At 48.0% G+C, this 19,068-nt stretch overlaps 1 protein-coding gene across 1 annotated transcript; it reads right to left on the bottom strand.

Annotated features, from left to right (window-relative positions):
* Positions 1–229: 229 nt before the first annotated feature.
* Positions 230–13,415, bottom strand: LOC311229562 (rab GDP dissociation inhibitor alpha; the record flags this gene model as incomplete). Its single annotated transcript, XM_084315638.1, has 11 exons — positions 230–358; positions 1,786–1,840; positions 2,784–2,928; positions 4,703–4,874; positions 5,330–5,429; positions 6,948–7,076; positions 7,420–7,618; positions 7,847–7,981; positions 9,336–9,432; positions 9,528–9,635; positions 13,374–13,415. The coding sequence occupies 11 exons, from the start codon at positions 13,413–13,415 to the stop codon at positions 230–232; spliced, it is 1,311 nt and encodes a 436-aa protein (XP_084171764.1).
* Between the last annotated feature and the right edge of the window lie 5,653 nt (positions 13,416–19,068).

Below are 19,068 nucleotides of genomic sequence, written 5' to 3'. Positions count from 1 at the left end.
GTATATATATATAACATAACGTACATTATGTACCTTTTTTCCTGTGGTCGATTAAGTACTTTATTTACATTTCTAATGAGACCGTGTTAGTATCGTCTGTCTCTTTTTAAAAAAAATTCCCCTTTCCCTGTTACCCTTTGAGAGGCCCCTCTTGCCCGGCTGCCATTGTAAATAAGAATTTTATCTTAATTGACTGGTTAAATAATAATAATAAAAAAAATGGTTAGTCTCAGTTAGGCTCTTTGCGTAATTCCCTGAAACAGAAATTTGCTCCTGTGATTCTGTGATACAGATCTTCAATGTCCTCGTACTCTGCCTCCAGGTGGGTTGTTGCGTCGTACGAGCAGGACACGAAGATCTGAGGACAGAGAGGACAGAATAAGAACCTACAGCGGAGGCTCCACCCTCAACCCCATCCACTCAACCACACCCCCTCAGCCCCATCCACTCAACCCCACCCCCTAAACCCCACCCCTCAGCCCCATCCACTCAACCCCACCCCCTCAACTCCACCCCATCCACTCAACCCCACCCTCAGACCCATCCACTCAGCGCCAGCCCCATCCCCTCAACCCCACCCTCAGCCCCATCCACTCAACCCCACCCTCAGGCCTCAGCCCCATCCACTCAGCCTCAGCCCCATCCCCTCAACCCCACCCTCAGCCCCACCCACTCAACCCCACCTCCTCAACCCATCCACTCAACCCAGCCCCATCCACTCAACCCCACCCCCTGAACCCCATACACTCAACCCCACCCCCTGAACCCCATACACTCAACCCCACCCCATCAACCTCATCCACTCAACTCCAACCCCACCCCTAAGCCCCATCCACTCAACCCCATCCACTCAACTCCATCCACTCAACCACACCCCCTCAGCCCCATCCACTCAACCCCACCACCTAAACCCCACCCCTCAGCCCCATCCACTCAACCCCACCCCCTCAACTCCACCCCATCCACTCAACCCCAACCCCACCCTCAGACCCATCCACTCAGCGCCAGCCCCATCCCCTCAACCCCACCCTCAGCCCCATCCACTCAACCCCACCCTCAGGCCTCAGCCCCATCCACTCAGCCTCAGCCCCATCCCCTCAACCCCACCCTCAGCCCCACCCACTCAACCCCACCTCCTCAACCCATCCACTCAACCCAGCCCCATCCACTCAACCCCACCCCCTGAACCCCATACACTCAACCCCACCCCCTGAACCCCATACACTCAACCCCACCCCATCAACCTCATCCACTCAACTCCAACCCCACCCCTAAGCCCCATCCACTCAACCCCATCCACTCAACTCCATCCACTCAACCCCACCCACTCAACCCCACCCACTCAACCCCCCCTCAACCCCACTCACTCAACCCCACCCGACCCCCTCAGCCCCACTCGCTCAAACTCATCCACTCAACCCCCAACCCCACCCCTCAACCTCATCCACTCAACCCCATCCACTCAACCCCACCCACTCAACCCCTCAACCCCATTTATTTATAAATCCTCAGTGAAAATATGCAGGTTGGGATCATTTCATCTGAGTCTTTCAAATTCAAAATTTTCATTGGTTGTACAAATAAATGTGTTTATTTGACAGATGTTCTGTCATCAGCAAGTTAAGAGCATTTTCTGTTAAAAAAAATTATTGACTGAATTGAATGTGAATTGATCCCAACCTTAGTAATTTGCCTAGAATTAAATCCTCATTTACCAGAATTGGAATCAGAATCAGTATTAGAATCAGAATCAGAATTAGAATAAAATTTGGAATCCTCATTTACCTGACTCCTTCTTCCATCGTCAAGTGGAGCCATCAGCCTTTTGATCGATACAAACCTGCACGGGCGAATTATCAGTCAGTCGAAAAGGCATTACATTCAATAAATACAAACATTGGGGGGCAGTGGGAGCTTAAAGATTGGAGAAGCTGGCTTGTGACTGGAAGGTTCGATCAGTTAGATCCAAGGCACTTATTATCCCCCAACTGCTCCAGTGGAACTGCTCAATGGCCAACAGTGTCAGACTGTGGTTGTACTGGGCAGCTCCTAGTGGTCAACAGTGTGTCAGACTGTGGTTGTACTGGGTAGTTCCTAGTGGTCAACAGTGTGTCAGACTGTGGTTGTACTGGGTAGCTCCTAGTGGTCAACAGTGTGTCAGACTGTGGTTGTACTGGGTAGTTCCTAGTGGTCAACAGTGTGTCAGACTGTGGTTGTACTGGGTAGCTCCTAGTGGTCAACAGTGTGTCAGACTGTGGTTGTACTGGGTAGTTCCTAGTGGTCAACAGTGTGTCAGACTGTGGTTGTACTGGGCAGCTTCTAGTGGTCAACAGTGTCAGACTGTGGTTGTACTGGGCAGCTCCTAGTGGTCAACAGTGTGTCAGACTGTGGTTGTACTGGGCAGCTCCTAGTGGTAAACAGTGTCAGACTGTGGTTGTACTGGGCAGCTCCTAGTGGTAAACAGTGTCAGACTGCGGTTGTACTGGGCAGCTCCTAGTGGTCAACAGTGTCAGACTGTGGTTGTATTGGGCAGCTCCTAGTGGTCAACAGTGTCAGACTGCGGTTGTACCGGGCAGCTCCTAGTGGGCAACAGTGTCAGACTGTGGTTGTACCGGGCAGCTCCTAGTGAGCAACAGTGTCAGACTGCGGTTGTACCGGGCAGCTCCCAGGTGTGAATGTGTGGAACCGTGTGAGTGTGAAGCAGCGCGTTGCTGAAAAGGAGCAGACAGAAGAGAGTGATACTGAAGGTGAAGTGCCCGGAGGGACCCAGAGTAGGACCTTACTTCTGCATGATGGGTTGAAGAAGCTTCAGGCCTGGCTGCACCTCTCTCTCTGGGTTACTGGTCTCTATGGTGGTGCTCACCGTGGCGATGTACCCCCCCTCTGATGCCACGTTGTGGGCATAGGACACCAGGCTTATGTAGATGTCTACATGAAAAGGAAAAAAATCCATAGTCTGATCTCCTTTGTCACAGTGTGTATTGTCATTAAACAGCACAAGTACAGTACAACAAAAATGCATTTGGCATCCAACCAGAGTGCAAATGTAACAGTAAAGTGCAATAGTAATATACTATTACTATTGCACTATAATAATTACATTATAAGTAATAAGAATACACTATAATTAAGGTACTCTAGTGATAATAGTAATATACAGTATGGTAGTAGTCATACTGGCCAGCAGTGTAACTAGTAGATTAGGTAAGGGATATGTACAGATTAGGGCTGTCAGTTTATCGCGTTAATTAGATTAATTAATTACACAGCAAATTATCGCGTTATGAAAATTAACTCAAAATTTATTATATAAAAAAATTATGTAATAATTAAAAAATAATAATAATAATTTTAATCTCATTCATTTCATAAGAATGTAGAATAAAAATGTACAGGGCGGCTGGGTGGAACAGCGGACATTGCGCTCGTCACCAACGCAAGAGACACAAGAGTATCGAATCTGGCTGTTGGCGTTGCCTCCGGCTTGGGCCGGCCGTCATACTAACTCAATTGGCAGAGTTAGCGGGTGGGAAGTCGATGGGTGGTAATCTGGACGTTGTAAACAGCGACTCCTACAGGTCGGTTGGGGCGCCTGCACAGCAGAGACAGGAAAATGGCAGGGGCAGTGTGAGCCTCCTACACGTTACTCCTCGCCAAATGAGAGTCCGCGCTGGCAGGTGAAAAGATGCGACTGGCTGCCTACACATGTATTGGAGGGGACATGCGATGGGCTTCTATCCTCCCTACAACCAGTGGGGGGCACATGCGAGCAACGTTCTAGACAGGGGAGGGGAGAATTGGCATGGCTAAATTGGGATGGGAGAAAAATAGAAAAAGAGGATAAAAAAGTGGATAAAAAAAAGAATAAACATTTACAAACTTTTTTTTAAATGTTCCATTTTGCATGTTCTTGGTATCTGATTTTATTTTATTTTTTTAGCATTTTTACAGCTTTTTTCCTTGTCACGCAGGACCGATAGAGGAGGGGGAGAATGGGAGGAGAAGAGGGGAAGACATGCGGCAAATGGTCACCGGGTGTGGGAAGCGAACCCGGGACAACCGCTTCGCGACTCAGCACGCTATATGGTATGTTACTGGAGCGCCCCTTGGTATATGATTCTAGGGACATCTATGGATCTCAGGGAATGTATTCCCAGTGTCAGAAATACTGTGTCTGTTACTAGGCTTGAGTAAATTGTAATGAACCAAATGAGAATATCAATTAAATTATTTTTATTTTTATTTTTTTTTAACTGTGAATAACACCATGCTAAAATTGACCAGACCTGACAAATCTAAGCAAATGAATAAAGGGAAGATGATTAAACAGAAGGTTTTGTAGATACAGTACTGAATTCTGCCATCCGGACACATGCAATTTGAAATATGATTATAGAATATAAAATATCAGGCCTAAAATGGTTATGCGATTAAAATGCGATTAATTAGATTAATTTATTACAAATCATGTAATTAATTAGATTCATTTTTTTAATCGCCTGACAGCACTAGTACAGATATATATAGTATCTACAGATATGTAAAAGGATTATGTGCAGCCAGAAGAGGGTTGTCGCTAGTTGACCAAGAATTTGTTTATAAATCTATCCCTTAACTCAACCGTTAACCCGGTTAACCCACTGCCTACGGATCAAAGAACAACCTTCCAGGTGACGGGATGTATAGTTGGTATGTTGTGTACCTGATTTCCTGTTGAGTTGAGTTTGAGGGATGATGATTTGACATGAGCTGGCGTTGTTGGTGTCTTTGATTGGATGATTCAATAAGCAGATGACCCGTATGACACGGCCCACCTTCCTCACGCGGTTGGGCACGTAGCTCGGGTCGCAGATCAACTGCTTACAGCGGAACACCTTTGAAAAGAGAGAGAGAGATAATCATGATTACACACACTTTCTGCACACACAGGTCAGGCCCCTGGTGTAAACAATCTATTCCGTTGTTTAGAGGCTTCAACCACTAGGGGCCACAATTTATAAATGTATACATTTTTATTATATGTTTGTATAAAGCTTTTAACTTTTTTGTTCACACTAACTAAACTGTGCTATAGTAGAGTAACTAAAATTGTGAAAATTAATATTATATATCTGGTCTTTGAATGTGCCTTCTAGGAACTGTTGATAAATCACTAAGGCCTTCATATTTTTCATTATCATTATCTCACATATGTATCACTTCCTGGAATAAGTAATAACATACATCATAATGACATCACACATGTTATAGTCCTGGGATTCTCGTGAGACTAGGGGCGTAATAATTTAGCTGTGTTTATTTGGCGGCGTGTTCCTTTAATTCCACTCACCGCTCCGTCAGACTTCACAGCTGCTACTTTGCCGTCCTCCATCATGATGTCATCCACTGCTCTGTTCAGCATGTAGGCCCCTCCTCGCTCCACAGTCAGCCTGCAACACATAGGAGGCAGAGCTGGTGGACAAGCTGATCGAGCTGGGTCTGAGCTCCGCTCTGACCGCCTGGATACTGGACTTTCTGAGCATCGGGTCCCCCCAGGGCTGTGTTCTGAGCCCCCTGCTGTACTCACTCTACACACACGATTGTGTGGCCAAGTTCAGCTCCAACTCCATAGTGAAGTTTGCGGACGACACAGTGGCTGATCTCGGACAACGACGAGAAGGCCTACCAGGAGGAGGTTGAGGTACTGGAACGCTGGTGCCAGGACAACAGCCTGCTCCTGAACATTGGTAAAACCAAGGAGCTGATCGTGGATTATAGGAGAGGACAGCAGGAGCCACACACACCACTGAGGATAAACGGGGATACCGTGGACAGGGTGAGCAGCTTTAAGTACCTGGGGGTCCACATCGCAGAGGATCTGACATGGACAACATACATAGACTCAGTCGTAAAAAAGGCGAAGCAGCGCCTCTACCACCTGAGACAGTTAAGGAAGTTCAGAGTATCTGGGAAGATACTCCAGTCCTTCTACTCCGGAGCTGTAGAGAGGATCTTGACTGGAAACATCACTGCCTGGTATGGAAACAGCACGGCACAGGACAAGAAGGCCCTACAGAGAGTGGTGCGCTCAGCCGAGCGTACCACGGGTATTGCACTACCACCCCTGCAGGTTCTATACAACAAGAGGTGCAAATCCAGAGCCTGCAGAATAATGAAAGACCCTCACCACCCCAACAACAGCCTGTTCATGCTGCTGAGGTCAGGCAGACGCCTGCGAACACCAGCTGCTAGGACAGAGAGACTTCGGCTCAGCTTCTTCCCCCAGGCCATCAGAGCCTTGAACACTGAACTCTCCACACACAAGCACACATGAGCACACACACGAGTCACGACACACACACTGTACACGCTCACACACTAGCAGCCACTTTAACATGAGCAAGCACACACTCATGCTGCACGAGCCCACACTTATGGTCACTAAGGAAAGGTCACTTTAAGAATAGTATAGTATAACCTGAGATTGTATAAAATAGCATGTACAGAAAGACCCAGTGCCTCTAACTAACAGTGTATTGCACTACCACAGGACCTAGCATGTCCTACCATGCTCTGTAAATAACCTATGTACATATACCGATATGCCCTACTCTGTTTACTTGTTTTATTGCACAATGTCGTTCTATTGGATTCTATTATATGTTATTACTATTGTATTATGCACATCGTTGCGGGCAAGACCACCCGCATTTCATTGTATACTTGTATGCCGTGACAAATCAAACTCTTGACTTGACTTGACTTGAAGGAACAAGGGGGACGTTGGTTGAACCCTACAAAGACAAGGGTCTTTTTCAGTGGTTAGGATCAGGGTTAGGTTAAGCTTAGGGTAAAGGGGTAAGGAAATGAATGTAAGTCAATAGTTGGTTCCCACAAAGCATGAAAACATGGCTGTGTGTGTGTGTGTGCCTGTATGCGCTCATGCATACATTTTGTTATGGTCTTACCTGGCAAAACCGTGCGTCAGCTCTCCAATTCCATAGAGTGGGTAGATGTAGGGACTGGTGAAGCGGACCAGAGACTGGGAGTACAGCTTAATGTGTCTGATGGTCTCAATACATGGCCGGTCCAGGTAACTACGGCAACACAGAGGGAATCAGGGGGGCAACCAGAGAAATGGGAACACCTGTTAAACAGCATGTCATCATTACTTCCTATCACATTTTCTATGTTGTGTAAAATTTATTATATTATAGAAGTTTGTGTAGGGGTGCACCGATATACCGATACCAGTATTGGGTAATGGCTAATCATTTTCAATCTTTTTCTCCCTACAAAATTAAATAGTTGTCAATAAATGTACAATATGAATCAAAGTACTAATTTCGATACTTAAAACAAAGTACTTTTACTTGGACAACAAAACGGGATATCGGTGCACGTCTAAGATTGTTTCAGTGTATGAATCGTCACACTGACTCCTCACTGCAATGCAAAGCCATGGCCTGGCCGGTGACTGCCATGGTGTCCGGCCCCACGTCGAAGCGCTGGAAGAGGTCCCGCGTGCTGCTGCTCCTGGGGTCCACGTCGTGGTGCGTCCGGGGGTCTGCTTCTTCAAAGTTCAGAATGAAGTGGAGCAGTTTCCTGAACCTTCGCTTGTCAAACATGCCCATCAGATCTTATTAAAATAAAATAAAATAAAATAAAATAAAATAAAATAAAATAAAATAAAATAAAATAAAATAAAATAAAATAAAATAAAATAAAATAAAATAAAATAAAATAAAATAAAATAAAATAAAATAAAATAAATTAATTTAAATAATAATAGGCTGACATGATTATAGTGAGATGTCAGAATAAATAGACAAATAAATAAATGAGAAAACAGTATGCTGGTCGTCACCTGAAGCTTGGACCTCCTCCTCTGTGACAGGGACTTTATGTACTTTGCCTGCTTTGTATATATAGCTGCCATCAATCACTTTGAAGTCCACATAGCGTGTGACCTCAGTGTACATCAGCATGTTGACCAGGTGACCTGATGTGAACACACAGCAGATCAAATATTAACACTGAGAAATAATATAGACTCATAAATAATAAATAATTGTCCATTGACATGAAGAACCACATTTTTTTATACACACACAATGAATGTGCACATCACACCAACTTACAATCTATTTTGAAAACACAAACTCATATTAAAACCTAAAACAGTTTCTGGTTCTTCATCTCAAGGGTTCAAGGGACCTATCTCAAACCCTGCCCTTTTTTCTTGGTCCTCTTGGTGTACTCTTGGTTTGAGATAGGTCTAGGTAGAGAGAGAGAGAGAGAGAGAGAGAGAGAGAGAGAGAGAGAGAGAGAGAGAGAGAGAGAGAGAGAGAGAGAGAGAGAGAGAGAGAGAGAGAGAGAGAGAGAGAGAGAGAGAGAGAGAGAGAGAGAGAGAGAGAGAGAGAGAGAGAGAGAGAGAGAGAGAGAGAGAGAGAGAGAGAGAGAGAGAGAGAGAGAGGAGAGAGAGAGAGAAAGAGAAAGAGAAAGAGAGAGAGAGGAGAGAGAGGGGGGAGAAGGGGAGAGAGAGAGAAGAAGAGAGAGGAGAGAGAAAGAGTATGAGAGAGAGAGGGGGGTCAGTCTCTTTGGTGTTTTTATCTCGTCTATCAAACTTTAAAGGGATAGTTCTGATTTTTGGAAACCAAGTTTTTTTCCAAACTTTCTCAGTCCTTTCTGAGCACAATTCACACTGTTTCTCATACTAGTGTGTAAACTACTGACGAGTTGGTCGCTGTCACCCAGCACCTGCTAACGGGTCTGACCCTTTAACTTAGCTGGTTAGTGAAGCCACCTGTGGATCCTATGGTCCCAGGTTCAAATCCACACTAGTTACACTAGCTCCGGCTAGTTAGCCACAAACCAATGCAAAGTCAAGGGTCAAATTCCTATCCGTACAAGCTGACTGAAGCTCACTGAAATGTCTTGGTGTGCACTGTGGAGTAGATTTGAGCTTCAGTCAGCTTGTACAGATGGGAGCTTGACCCCATTGACTTGCATTAGTGTGTGGCTAACTAGACGGAATTAGTATGAGGAAGAATCAGTGTAGATTGTGCTGAGAAAGGACTCTGGAGTCTGGACTACTACTACTACTACTGGACCAATTGACAACATCATTGATAGAGCAAAAAAAATTTGAACTATCACTTGACTTTAACCCTTTCACCGCCGCACTACCAAAACGGTTAAGCCTTTCACCGTGGCGACACACAGAAGGTTAACCCTTTCACTGCCACACGACAGCCGGTTAACCGTCGGTTGTGTGATAGTAAAGGGGTAACCTTCTGTCGTGTGGCAGTGAAAGGGTTAAGATATGTTGTCACAAAGGCAAGCTCTGCCCTCACCGTTGGCCAGAAGAAACTTAGGGATCAGGTCTACATTCCAGTCTTTCCCACGGTCTGTAGGTGGGCGTGGTCCAGAAATGCGGAACCGCTTATACAACTGTAAATGTATAGATAATATGTATGAATGTAATGTTAGTAATGAGAATGTGGTAACCCTCCATATACTGTATGTGCTCAGGGATGTGAACAGACCTCCTCTAGGTGTGAGATGGAAGCACTTTCTCCTCCATAGTAAGGATTCCTGTCCATGTGGAGAACCTTTTTCCCACTCAGTGACATTAAGCCAGAGAGGATACATTCCTGATAGAGAGAGAAAGAGAGAGAGAGACACACACAGACAGACAGACAGACGGACAGACAGACAGACAGACAGACAGACAGACAGACAGACAGACAGACAGACAGACAGACAGACAGACAGACAGACAGACAGACAGACAGACAGACAGACAGACAGACAGACAGACAGACAGACAGACAGACAGACAGACAGACAGACAGACAGACAGACAGACAGACAGACAGACAGACAGACAGACAGACAGACAGACAGACAGACAGACAGACAGACAGACAGACAGACAGACAGACAGACAGACAGACAGACAGACAGACAGACAGACAGACAGACAGACAGACAGACAGACAGACAGACAGACAGACAGACAGACAGACAGACAGACAGACAGACAGACAGACAGACAGACAGACAGACAGACAGACAGACAGACAGACAGACAGACAGACAGACAGACAGACAGACAGACAGACAGACAGACAGACAGACAGACAGACAGACAGACAGACAGACAGACAGACAGACAGACAGACAGACAGACAGACAGACAGACAGACAGACAGACAGACAGACAGACAGACAGACAGACAGACAGACAGACAGACAGACAGACAGACAGACAGACAGACAGACAGACAGACAGACAGACAGACAGACAGACAGACAGACAGACAGACAGACAGACAGACAGACAGACAGACAGACAGACAGACAGACAGACAGACAGACAGACAGACAGACAGACAGACAGACAGACAGACAGACAGACAGACAGACAGACAGACAGACAGACAGACAGACAGACAGACAGACAGACAGACAGACAGACAGACAGACAGACAGACAGACAGACAGACAGACAGACAGACAGACAGACAGACAGACAGACAGACAGACAGACAGACAGACAGACAGACAGACAGACAGACAGACAGACAGACAGACAGACAGACAGACAGACAGACAGACAGACAGACAGACAGACAGACAGACAGACAGACAGACAGACAGACAGACAGACAGACAGACAGACAGACAGACAGACAGACAGACAGACAGACAGACAGACAGACAGACAGACAGACAGACAGACAGACAGACAGACAGACAGACAGACAGACAGACAGACAGACAGACAGACAGACAGACAGACAGACAGACAGACAGACAGACAGACAGACAGACAGACAGACAGACAGACAGACAGACAGACAGACAGACAGACAGACAGACAGACAGACAGACAGACAGACAGACAGACAGACAGACAGACAGACAGACAGACAGACAGACAGACAGACAGACAGACAGACAGACAGACAGACAGACAGACAGACAGACAGACAGACAGACAGACAGACAGACAGACAGACAGACAGACAGACAGACAGACAGACAGACAGACAGACAGACAGACAGACAGACAGACAGACAGACAGACAGACAGACAGACAGACAGACAGACAGACAGACAGACAGACAGACAGACAGACAGACAGACAGACAGACAGACAGACAGACAGACAGACAGACAGACAGACAGACAGACAGACAGACAGACAGACAGACAGACAGACAGACAGACAGACAGACAGACAGACAGACAGACAGACAGACAGACAGACAGACAGACAGACAGACAGACAGACAGACAGACAGACAGACAGACAGACAGACAGACAGACAGACAGACAGACAGACAGACAGACAGACAGACAGACAGACAGACAGACAGACAGACAGACAGACAGACAGACAGACAGACAGACAGACAGACAGACAGACAGACAGACAGACAGACAGACAGACAGACAGACAGACAGACAGACAGACAGACAGACAGACAGACAGACAGACAGACAGACAGACAGACAGACAGACAGACAGACAGACAGACAGACAGACAGACAGACAGACAGACAGACAGACAGACAGACAGACAGACAGACAGACAGACAGACAGACAGACAGACAGACAGACAGACAGACAGACAGACAGACAGACAGACAGACAGACAGACAGACAGACAGACAGACAGACAGACAGACAGACAGACAGACAGACAGACAGACAGACAGACAGACAGACAGACAGACAGACAGACAGACAGACAGACAGACAGACAGACAGACAGACAGACAGACAGACAGACAGACAGACAGACAGACAGACAGACAGACAGACAGACAGACAGACAGACAGACAGACAGACAGACAGACAGACAGACAGACAGACAGACAGACAGACAGACAGACAGACAGACAGACAGACAGACAGACAGACAGACAGACAGACAGACAGACAGACAGACAGACAGACAGACAGACAGACAGACAGACAGACAGACAGACAGACAGACAGACAGACAGACAGACAGACAGACAGACAGACAGACAGACAGACAGACAGACAGACAGACAGACAGACAGACAGACAGACAGACAGACAGACAGACAGACAGACAGACAGACAGACAGACAGACAGACAGACAGACAGACAGACAGACAGACAGACAGACAGACAGACAGACAGACAGACAGACAGACAGACAGACAGACAGACAGACAGACAGACAGACAGACAGACAGACAGACAGACAGACAGACAGACAGACAGACAGACAGACAGACAGACAGACAGACAGACAGACAGACAGACAGACAGACAGACAGACAGACAGACAGACAGACAGACAGACAGACAGACAGACAGACAGACAGACAGACAGACAGACAGACAGACAGACAGACAGACAGACAGACAGACAGACAGACAGACAGACAGACAGACAGACAGACAGACAGACAGACAGACAGACAGACAGACAGACAGACAGACAGACAGACAGACAGACAGACAGACAGACAGACAGACAGACAGACAGACAGACAGACAGACAGACAGACAGACAGACAGACAGACAGACAGACAGACAGACAGACAGACAGACAGACAGACAGACAGACAGACAGACAGACAGACAGACAGACAGACAGACAGACAGACAGACAGACAGACAGACAGACAGAGAAAAGGAGAGAGACAGAGAGAGAGAAGGGGAGAGAGAGAGAAAGAGAGAGAGAACAGAGAGAGAAGGAGAAAGAGGAGAGAGAGAGGGGGGGTCATGAATGGGTGAAAATCTAAATGGATGCCTTCAACCTGTGCCATAATATTAGTTACATACCATACATAACGGTATAACAACGTACAGCTTACAACAACAATAATAACAATGTACAGCTTACAACAACAATAATAACAACAGCAGCTTAGTCAGCTATAGGTGTTCCCACCTGACAAGGGCTGACCGTGGCAGAAGAACAGATAATGCCTTTTAATCATCATGCTAATCTCTGGAACACTAGTCTACAAGTCTTTCTCTACATCTGAAAGTACTCAACCTCTACTGTCTTTAACTATGAATGAAAACAACACTCTAACTTACCATCTTTAGATAATAAAATACACAACCTCTACTGTCTAATGATCAGAATATTCATTCTTATACATTATCTCAAATATTAGTGAGTACTATTGTTTCTTGGGGACCCCTGGAACCCCCCCCCCCCCCCCATGACCCATGGGGCATCCTCTGACCCCACGTTGAGAACCACTGTTTTAGATAATTAGGTTTGAAAACATCGTGATGCATCTCAAAGGTTCATTATTGCCACTGTGTATCTCTCAACGATTGGACAGATTAATATGCTCTATCTTACTATCACAGGGTAACATACCTTCAGTCCTGTTCCAAGTACGATGATGTCAAACTCCTCCATCCTTATCCACCTCGTCCCTACTGTCTGAGTAGTAGTCTACCAGTACCGTCCTCTGTTGCACAGACACTTACTGGATAAATGTGTGTGTGTGTGTGTGTGTGTGTGTGTGTGTGTGTGTGTGTGTGTGTGTGTGTGTGTGTGTGTGTGTGTGTGTGTGTGTGTGTGTGTGTGTGTGTGTGTGTGTGTGTGTGTGTGTGTGTGTGTGTGTGTGTGTGTGTGTGTGTGTGTGTGTGTGTGTGTGTGTGTGTTGCTCTGTCTCAGCTATTATTGGCAGCTTAGCCGCGTGGAGAAGGAGGTGCTATGTGTACCCTTAAGTGTTCAGTGCTGCTTGGTCCCGATATATTTGATTCCCTGTTTATGTAATATAATTTGTGGAACCAAATAAAGTATTCAAATGTGTGTATGAATGTGTGAGAAAGAGAGAGAGAGAGAGAGGAGTGGTGGTGATGATGATGATGTGGTGAAGATGATGATGGTGATGATGATGATGATGATGATGATGATGATGATGATGATGAATGACAGTGATTGCTGTGTCCTCCCCTTTACAATAATCCTTTTTAGATGTGTGCGTCTGTAGAAAAGAGTGGTTGGTAGTGGAGATTTCTAGGGCTTTCTTAAATACTTCGAAGCTTCGAAGCTTCGTTCGATGGGCATGGGATTCGAATATGAAAATAAAATTTGATTATGTAAAAATCGCTAAATCAACTCTGCCTCTCTTTGTTAATTACAACAAGCAATGCTGTTTGTTATTTAAGATGAGGTCGGACTCGGCACTGACAGATTTGTGTTCATTGTGCTGCTTTTATAAAGCCTCAAATGACGGCTTACAATATTTCATGGAAGCAAAGTGTTTAGTTTGTCTAAGATTTAAAAAGGTTTAAACTTTACAGCACTGAAAAAGTTGTACAAGTCCCACAACATAAGTCCCACATCATAATTTCTTTTTAATAAATTTTTTTTTTAAGTATAATTTTTTTTTACATATTTTTTTTCGAAGCTTCGAATTAAAATCGAATCTCGGCCCAGAAGCTTCGAATTCCAAAAAAAAACCGAAGGTCAGCCCTAGAGATGTCCAATCATTGTGGATACATACAGTACAGTTAGGATACATGACCTAAAGCCTAACCATATACTGTATTGTGCACTCCAGATCCAACTGTAACGGTTCTCAATTGATCAGAGATTGAAGAGACTGGGAACTGCTTTCGACCATTTATTCCTATGGACGACACATAATACAATAACTGTAGTTATATAGCGTACTTGCATCGCGTCCCGCTCTTAAGCCATACCGAGATATACCTCATCTCATGTACCTATTGTACTCCATCAACGAATAAAAAACCAAATACACCCACCACCTGCCAGGCCACGCCCCTTTAGTAGCGTACTATAATGTACTAGGCGTTGTCACCACTCACTCTTCCTCTTTTTTCGTTTCCATCATAGCGGATGCAAGTCGCCCTATGCAACTAGCGATATGAAAAGATTAGAGAAATTGCGTAATATTGAATGCTTACCGGAGGTTTGCTTACCACTGGAATCTTCGGGCATGTTTCAACGACACGTCGGGCCTATGCTGATGTTTCCTCATCTTGTGGCAGCAGATCGAGGAGCAGCATGCAAGGTTTGGCTATCGAGCCGGCTTGTACACAGGTAGGCCCTGTGTCATCAGGCATTGATGCTAGTGTTAGTAATGCTGTGAAGTGTGTGTCGGCGCCGGGGGCGGGATGGCTTGGTGAACGTTCCACTGCAGTGGACGGTTTCCGGGCGATCCTGGAGCATGCTGCTAACACTAATGCTACTGCTAATGCTAATGCTAATGCTGAAATGGGTCGCTGTTCTAATGTTCCCCGCGTGGGATGTTGCCGCTTTTCCCTCCTCTTGCCCGGTTCATTAATGAAGGTCAGTCGGTAGCTAATGTGGGGGGTTTTGCTGAGTCCTATTTACCCTTTTTACGGGTAAATGGGTTGACAACAGGGTGCAGGCCGGGTGTACCGTGGCTAAGTAGCCAGGTAGCTTTGATCCTGTGCCCCGGCGGGGATGAACGATGTCCCACCCGGCCGATGCTTGAGAGCGAATCGGCTCGGAGGGTGGCAGTATGGACGGATGAGTGTTATACTGCTGCAGGATGGTATTTAGCGGCGGCCAGTGTTATGGCTCAGCTGACTATTTTCCTGTCCACATTAGCGTCGGGTAGTGGGGCTACGGGACCAGCCGACACTGAAAACATTTTGCATGTTTGTGGTGTTATAGAGATCTTGACTCAGTCGCAAGCTATAACTGCGGGGAGGATTAGGATGCTATCAACGTTTGTTAATAGGCATATCTGGTTGGAGCAATCTCCTCTTGGGGAAGAAGATAGATTTTCTCTCCTCACGGCTCCTTTTTCCACAGACTGTTTGGTCGTTCTGCGGAGGCGCAGGCGGTTGTTGATCTGGGTCCCACACCGCCTCACGCTATGCAGCCAGAGGTTGGAGCACGGCCTCGTCAGCGACTGTGGCGAGGCCCTCGACAGGCGGCCATGTTTCCCCCGCCAGTGGTACCCTGGGCAAAGAGTCAACAGGGATCCACAAGGCCGACAGCCTTGGCGGCCAAGGGATCGGCCATTTTGGGTGTACTCGGCTTGGAACAAACAAGCCGTCGTCATTCTGCTGCGAGCAGCCCGCTCCCCGTTCAATCCTCTCTCCATTACCCACGGAAGCGGGGCTCTGATCGTTTTCCTTTGGCTGCGGGCCGCGAACCTTCTTTGAAGCGCATGCTGCCCCACTTTTCGCTTCTCATGGAGACAGGGGCTGACACCCAGTTGATGGCTGAGCCTGGGTCTGTCCGTGAGAATGTTGTGCTGTCGCGTGGCTCCTGCACCACACGTTGTGTGATGGGTGAGCCTGGTGTTACGGCTGCCACTATTTACAGTGGTCAGCAGGGGGACTCGAGGCCTCTTCGGTTGAATGCTCAGCAAGGGTTACCCCAGCCTTGGCCAGGCGGGGTATCACGCTGATGCCTCCCACTCCCGTGAGAGCGGCAGTGGTCTGCAAAGAAGAGGCAAGCGTGATTTGGGTGATAGCAATATCACTGCAGGGCTACAGCGTGTAGGAGCCCATGGGGTCCTCACGCCTTGCATGTCTAGCTGTAGAACAACTCCTCAGCATGCACTAGAGGGGTGTTCAGGGGGGGTGTGTGTCAACCAGTTTGATGGCAGCTTCTCCCGTATCAAACCGGCCCTTTCTGTCGGGGTCCCCCCTTGAGTGCGTAGCACAGCGGGAGGGACCGGGCCACCTATTTACTGTTCCTTGCGGCCCAGTGTCAGTTGACGGCGGGTGCGCTGTGGGATTATTTTCACATATGGCGACAAGAATGCCGTTTGGAGGGGTGGATAGAGAGAACGTTGAGGGAGGGGCTTGTTTTGCAGTTCGCACAACCCCACCCTCCGTTTTCAGGTTTGGTGCAGACCCTATTGTCAGGGTCAGAAGCAGTGACAGCCCTGGCCGACGAGATTCGATCTCTGTTGGCGAAGCAGGCTATAGTCGTGGTCCCGAGAGAGGACGCGATGTCAGGCGTCTACTCCCGTTATTTTCTGGTGCCCAAAAAAACGGGAGGGGTCAGACCTATACTGGATCTGTCCGCGTTCAATCGTCTGATTGTAGCGAGACCATTCAGAATGTTGACCGTCAAACTCCTGCTGCTTGCTGTCAGAAGGGGAGACTGGTTCACCTCCATAGATCTGAAGGATGCGTATTTTCACATCCCGATTTTCCCTCCTCACAGGAAGTTCCTACGGTTCCTGTTTCAGGGCGTAGCATACGAGTACCAGAGGTTGCCGTTCGGCTATTCTCTGGCTCCCCGCACATTCACCAAGTGCGTAGCGACTGCGCTGGAGCCTCTACGTCGTCGAGGAATACGGGTTCTATTCTATCTCGACGACATTCTACTCCTCAGCCGGTCGGAGGAGGTTGCCAGGTCTCATACCAGGCTGGTGGTGGAATTCCTCACCAGGCTGGGTTTTGCTGTGAACTGGAAGAAGAGTATGCCTCTTCCCAGTCAACAGGTGGAGTACTTGGGCTTGACGTTGAGGTCAAGGCCCATGATTGTAACCCTCTCGGAGCAACGGAGGGTGTCTATCCTACACGCGCTCAGGGGTTTTCGTCTGGGAGGGACGGTCACGGCGCTGCAAGTGATGCGCCTGCTCGGTATGATGTCATCTGCTCACACGGGGGTTCCTCTTGGCCTCCTCTTCATGAGGAGGATACAGAGGTGGTTCTTCAGTATGGGAATAGATCCGGTGAGGGACAAATGGAAACGGTTGACGGTTCCTTTGTCGATATGGGGAGATCTCGCCCATTGGAGGAGGCTGGGTATCCTCACCATTGGGGTCCCCATGGGCAGCAGGCGCTCACACGTCACGGTCTTCACCGACGCTTCTCTCACGGGTTGGTGAGGGACGTGTCGGACCAACGCAGTGGGGGGCAGCTGGACGGTCCATGCTGCTCCGTCTACCCTGCACATCAATGTGTTGGAATTGAGGGCGGTCCTCCTGGTCCTCAAACGGTTCGACCACCTGGTGGTAGGCGAGCACATTCTGGTCAGAACGGACAGTATGACGGCAGCGGCGTATATCAACAGGCAGGGTGGGACTCGATCCACCCGCCTGCACCGGGCGGCGGTCGAACTCTGGCTATGGGCATCTCGCAGGCTGCACAGTCTGAGGGCGCTCCACATCCCTGGTATGGAGAATGTGGGCGCAGATGTGATGTCTCGGGGCGGTCCTCGTTGCGACGAGTGGGAACTGCGCCACGACATAGTCAGGCAGATCTGGGATCGCTTCGGGGAGGCTTCAGTGGATCTGTTTGCGAGCCGACGCTCTCACAAGTGCCCCTTGTGGTTCTCGGTCAGTCGGGCAGATCATCCCCCCTTGGGGGTGGATGCCTTCTCAATGTTTCCATGGCCGCCCGGCCTTCTGTACGCCTTTCCTCCTCTACAGCTTTTGAGTCAGCTGTTGGACCGGATACGGAGGGAGAGCAGGACGGTGATCCTGGTCGCGCCGGACCGGGGCATGGCAGTGTGGTTCCCGGTCCTGATCCAGCTACTGGTCGCTCCGCCATGGCTTATTCCTTGGTCGGCGACGGCCCTCTCTCAAGCACACGGGTCGCTGTTTCAGTACCCGGTGTTTGGCCAACGTCTGATGGTGTGGCTGGTGAGAGGGTGAATCTGGAGAGGATGGACCCTTCTGTGGTTGATACCATCCGGAATGCACATGCTCCCTCCACTGTCGCGCTTTACGCGGGCAGATGGCATATGTTCCAAGAGTGGTGTAAGGCGGGGGGCCGGGACCCAGTGTCCTGCCCCCTGGATGCTGTCCTGGGTTACCTCCAGTCTCTCCTTGATAGACTGTTGGCTTCGACGGTGAGGGTATATGCAGCAGCTATATCCTCTTATCATGAGGGATTTGAGGGTGATGTTTTGTTCAGCCACCCTCTTGTGAAGCGTTTCCTGCTTGGCGCTCGACGCGTGAAGCCGGTACAACGCTCTTTGGCTCCGAGTTGGGATCTTCAATTGGTCCTTGGTCGGTTTTCCTTGGCCCCGTTTGAGCCTCTTGAGCAAGCGCCGTTGGGACAGCTGTCGTTCAAGACTGCGTTCTTGCTGGCCGTCA

This window comes from Notolepis coatsorum (genome assembly GCF_963971535.1).
Source record: "Notolepis coatsorum genome assembly, chromosome: 6".
NCBI classification, from domain to species: domain Eukaryota; kingdom Metazoa; phylum Chordata; class Actinopteri; order Aulopiformes; family Paralepididae; genus Notolepis; species Notolepis coatsorum.
This window is presented reverse-complemented; position numbering and strand designations above follow the sequence as displayed.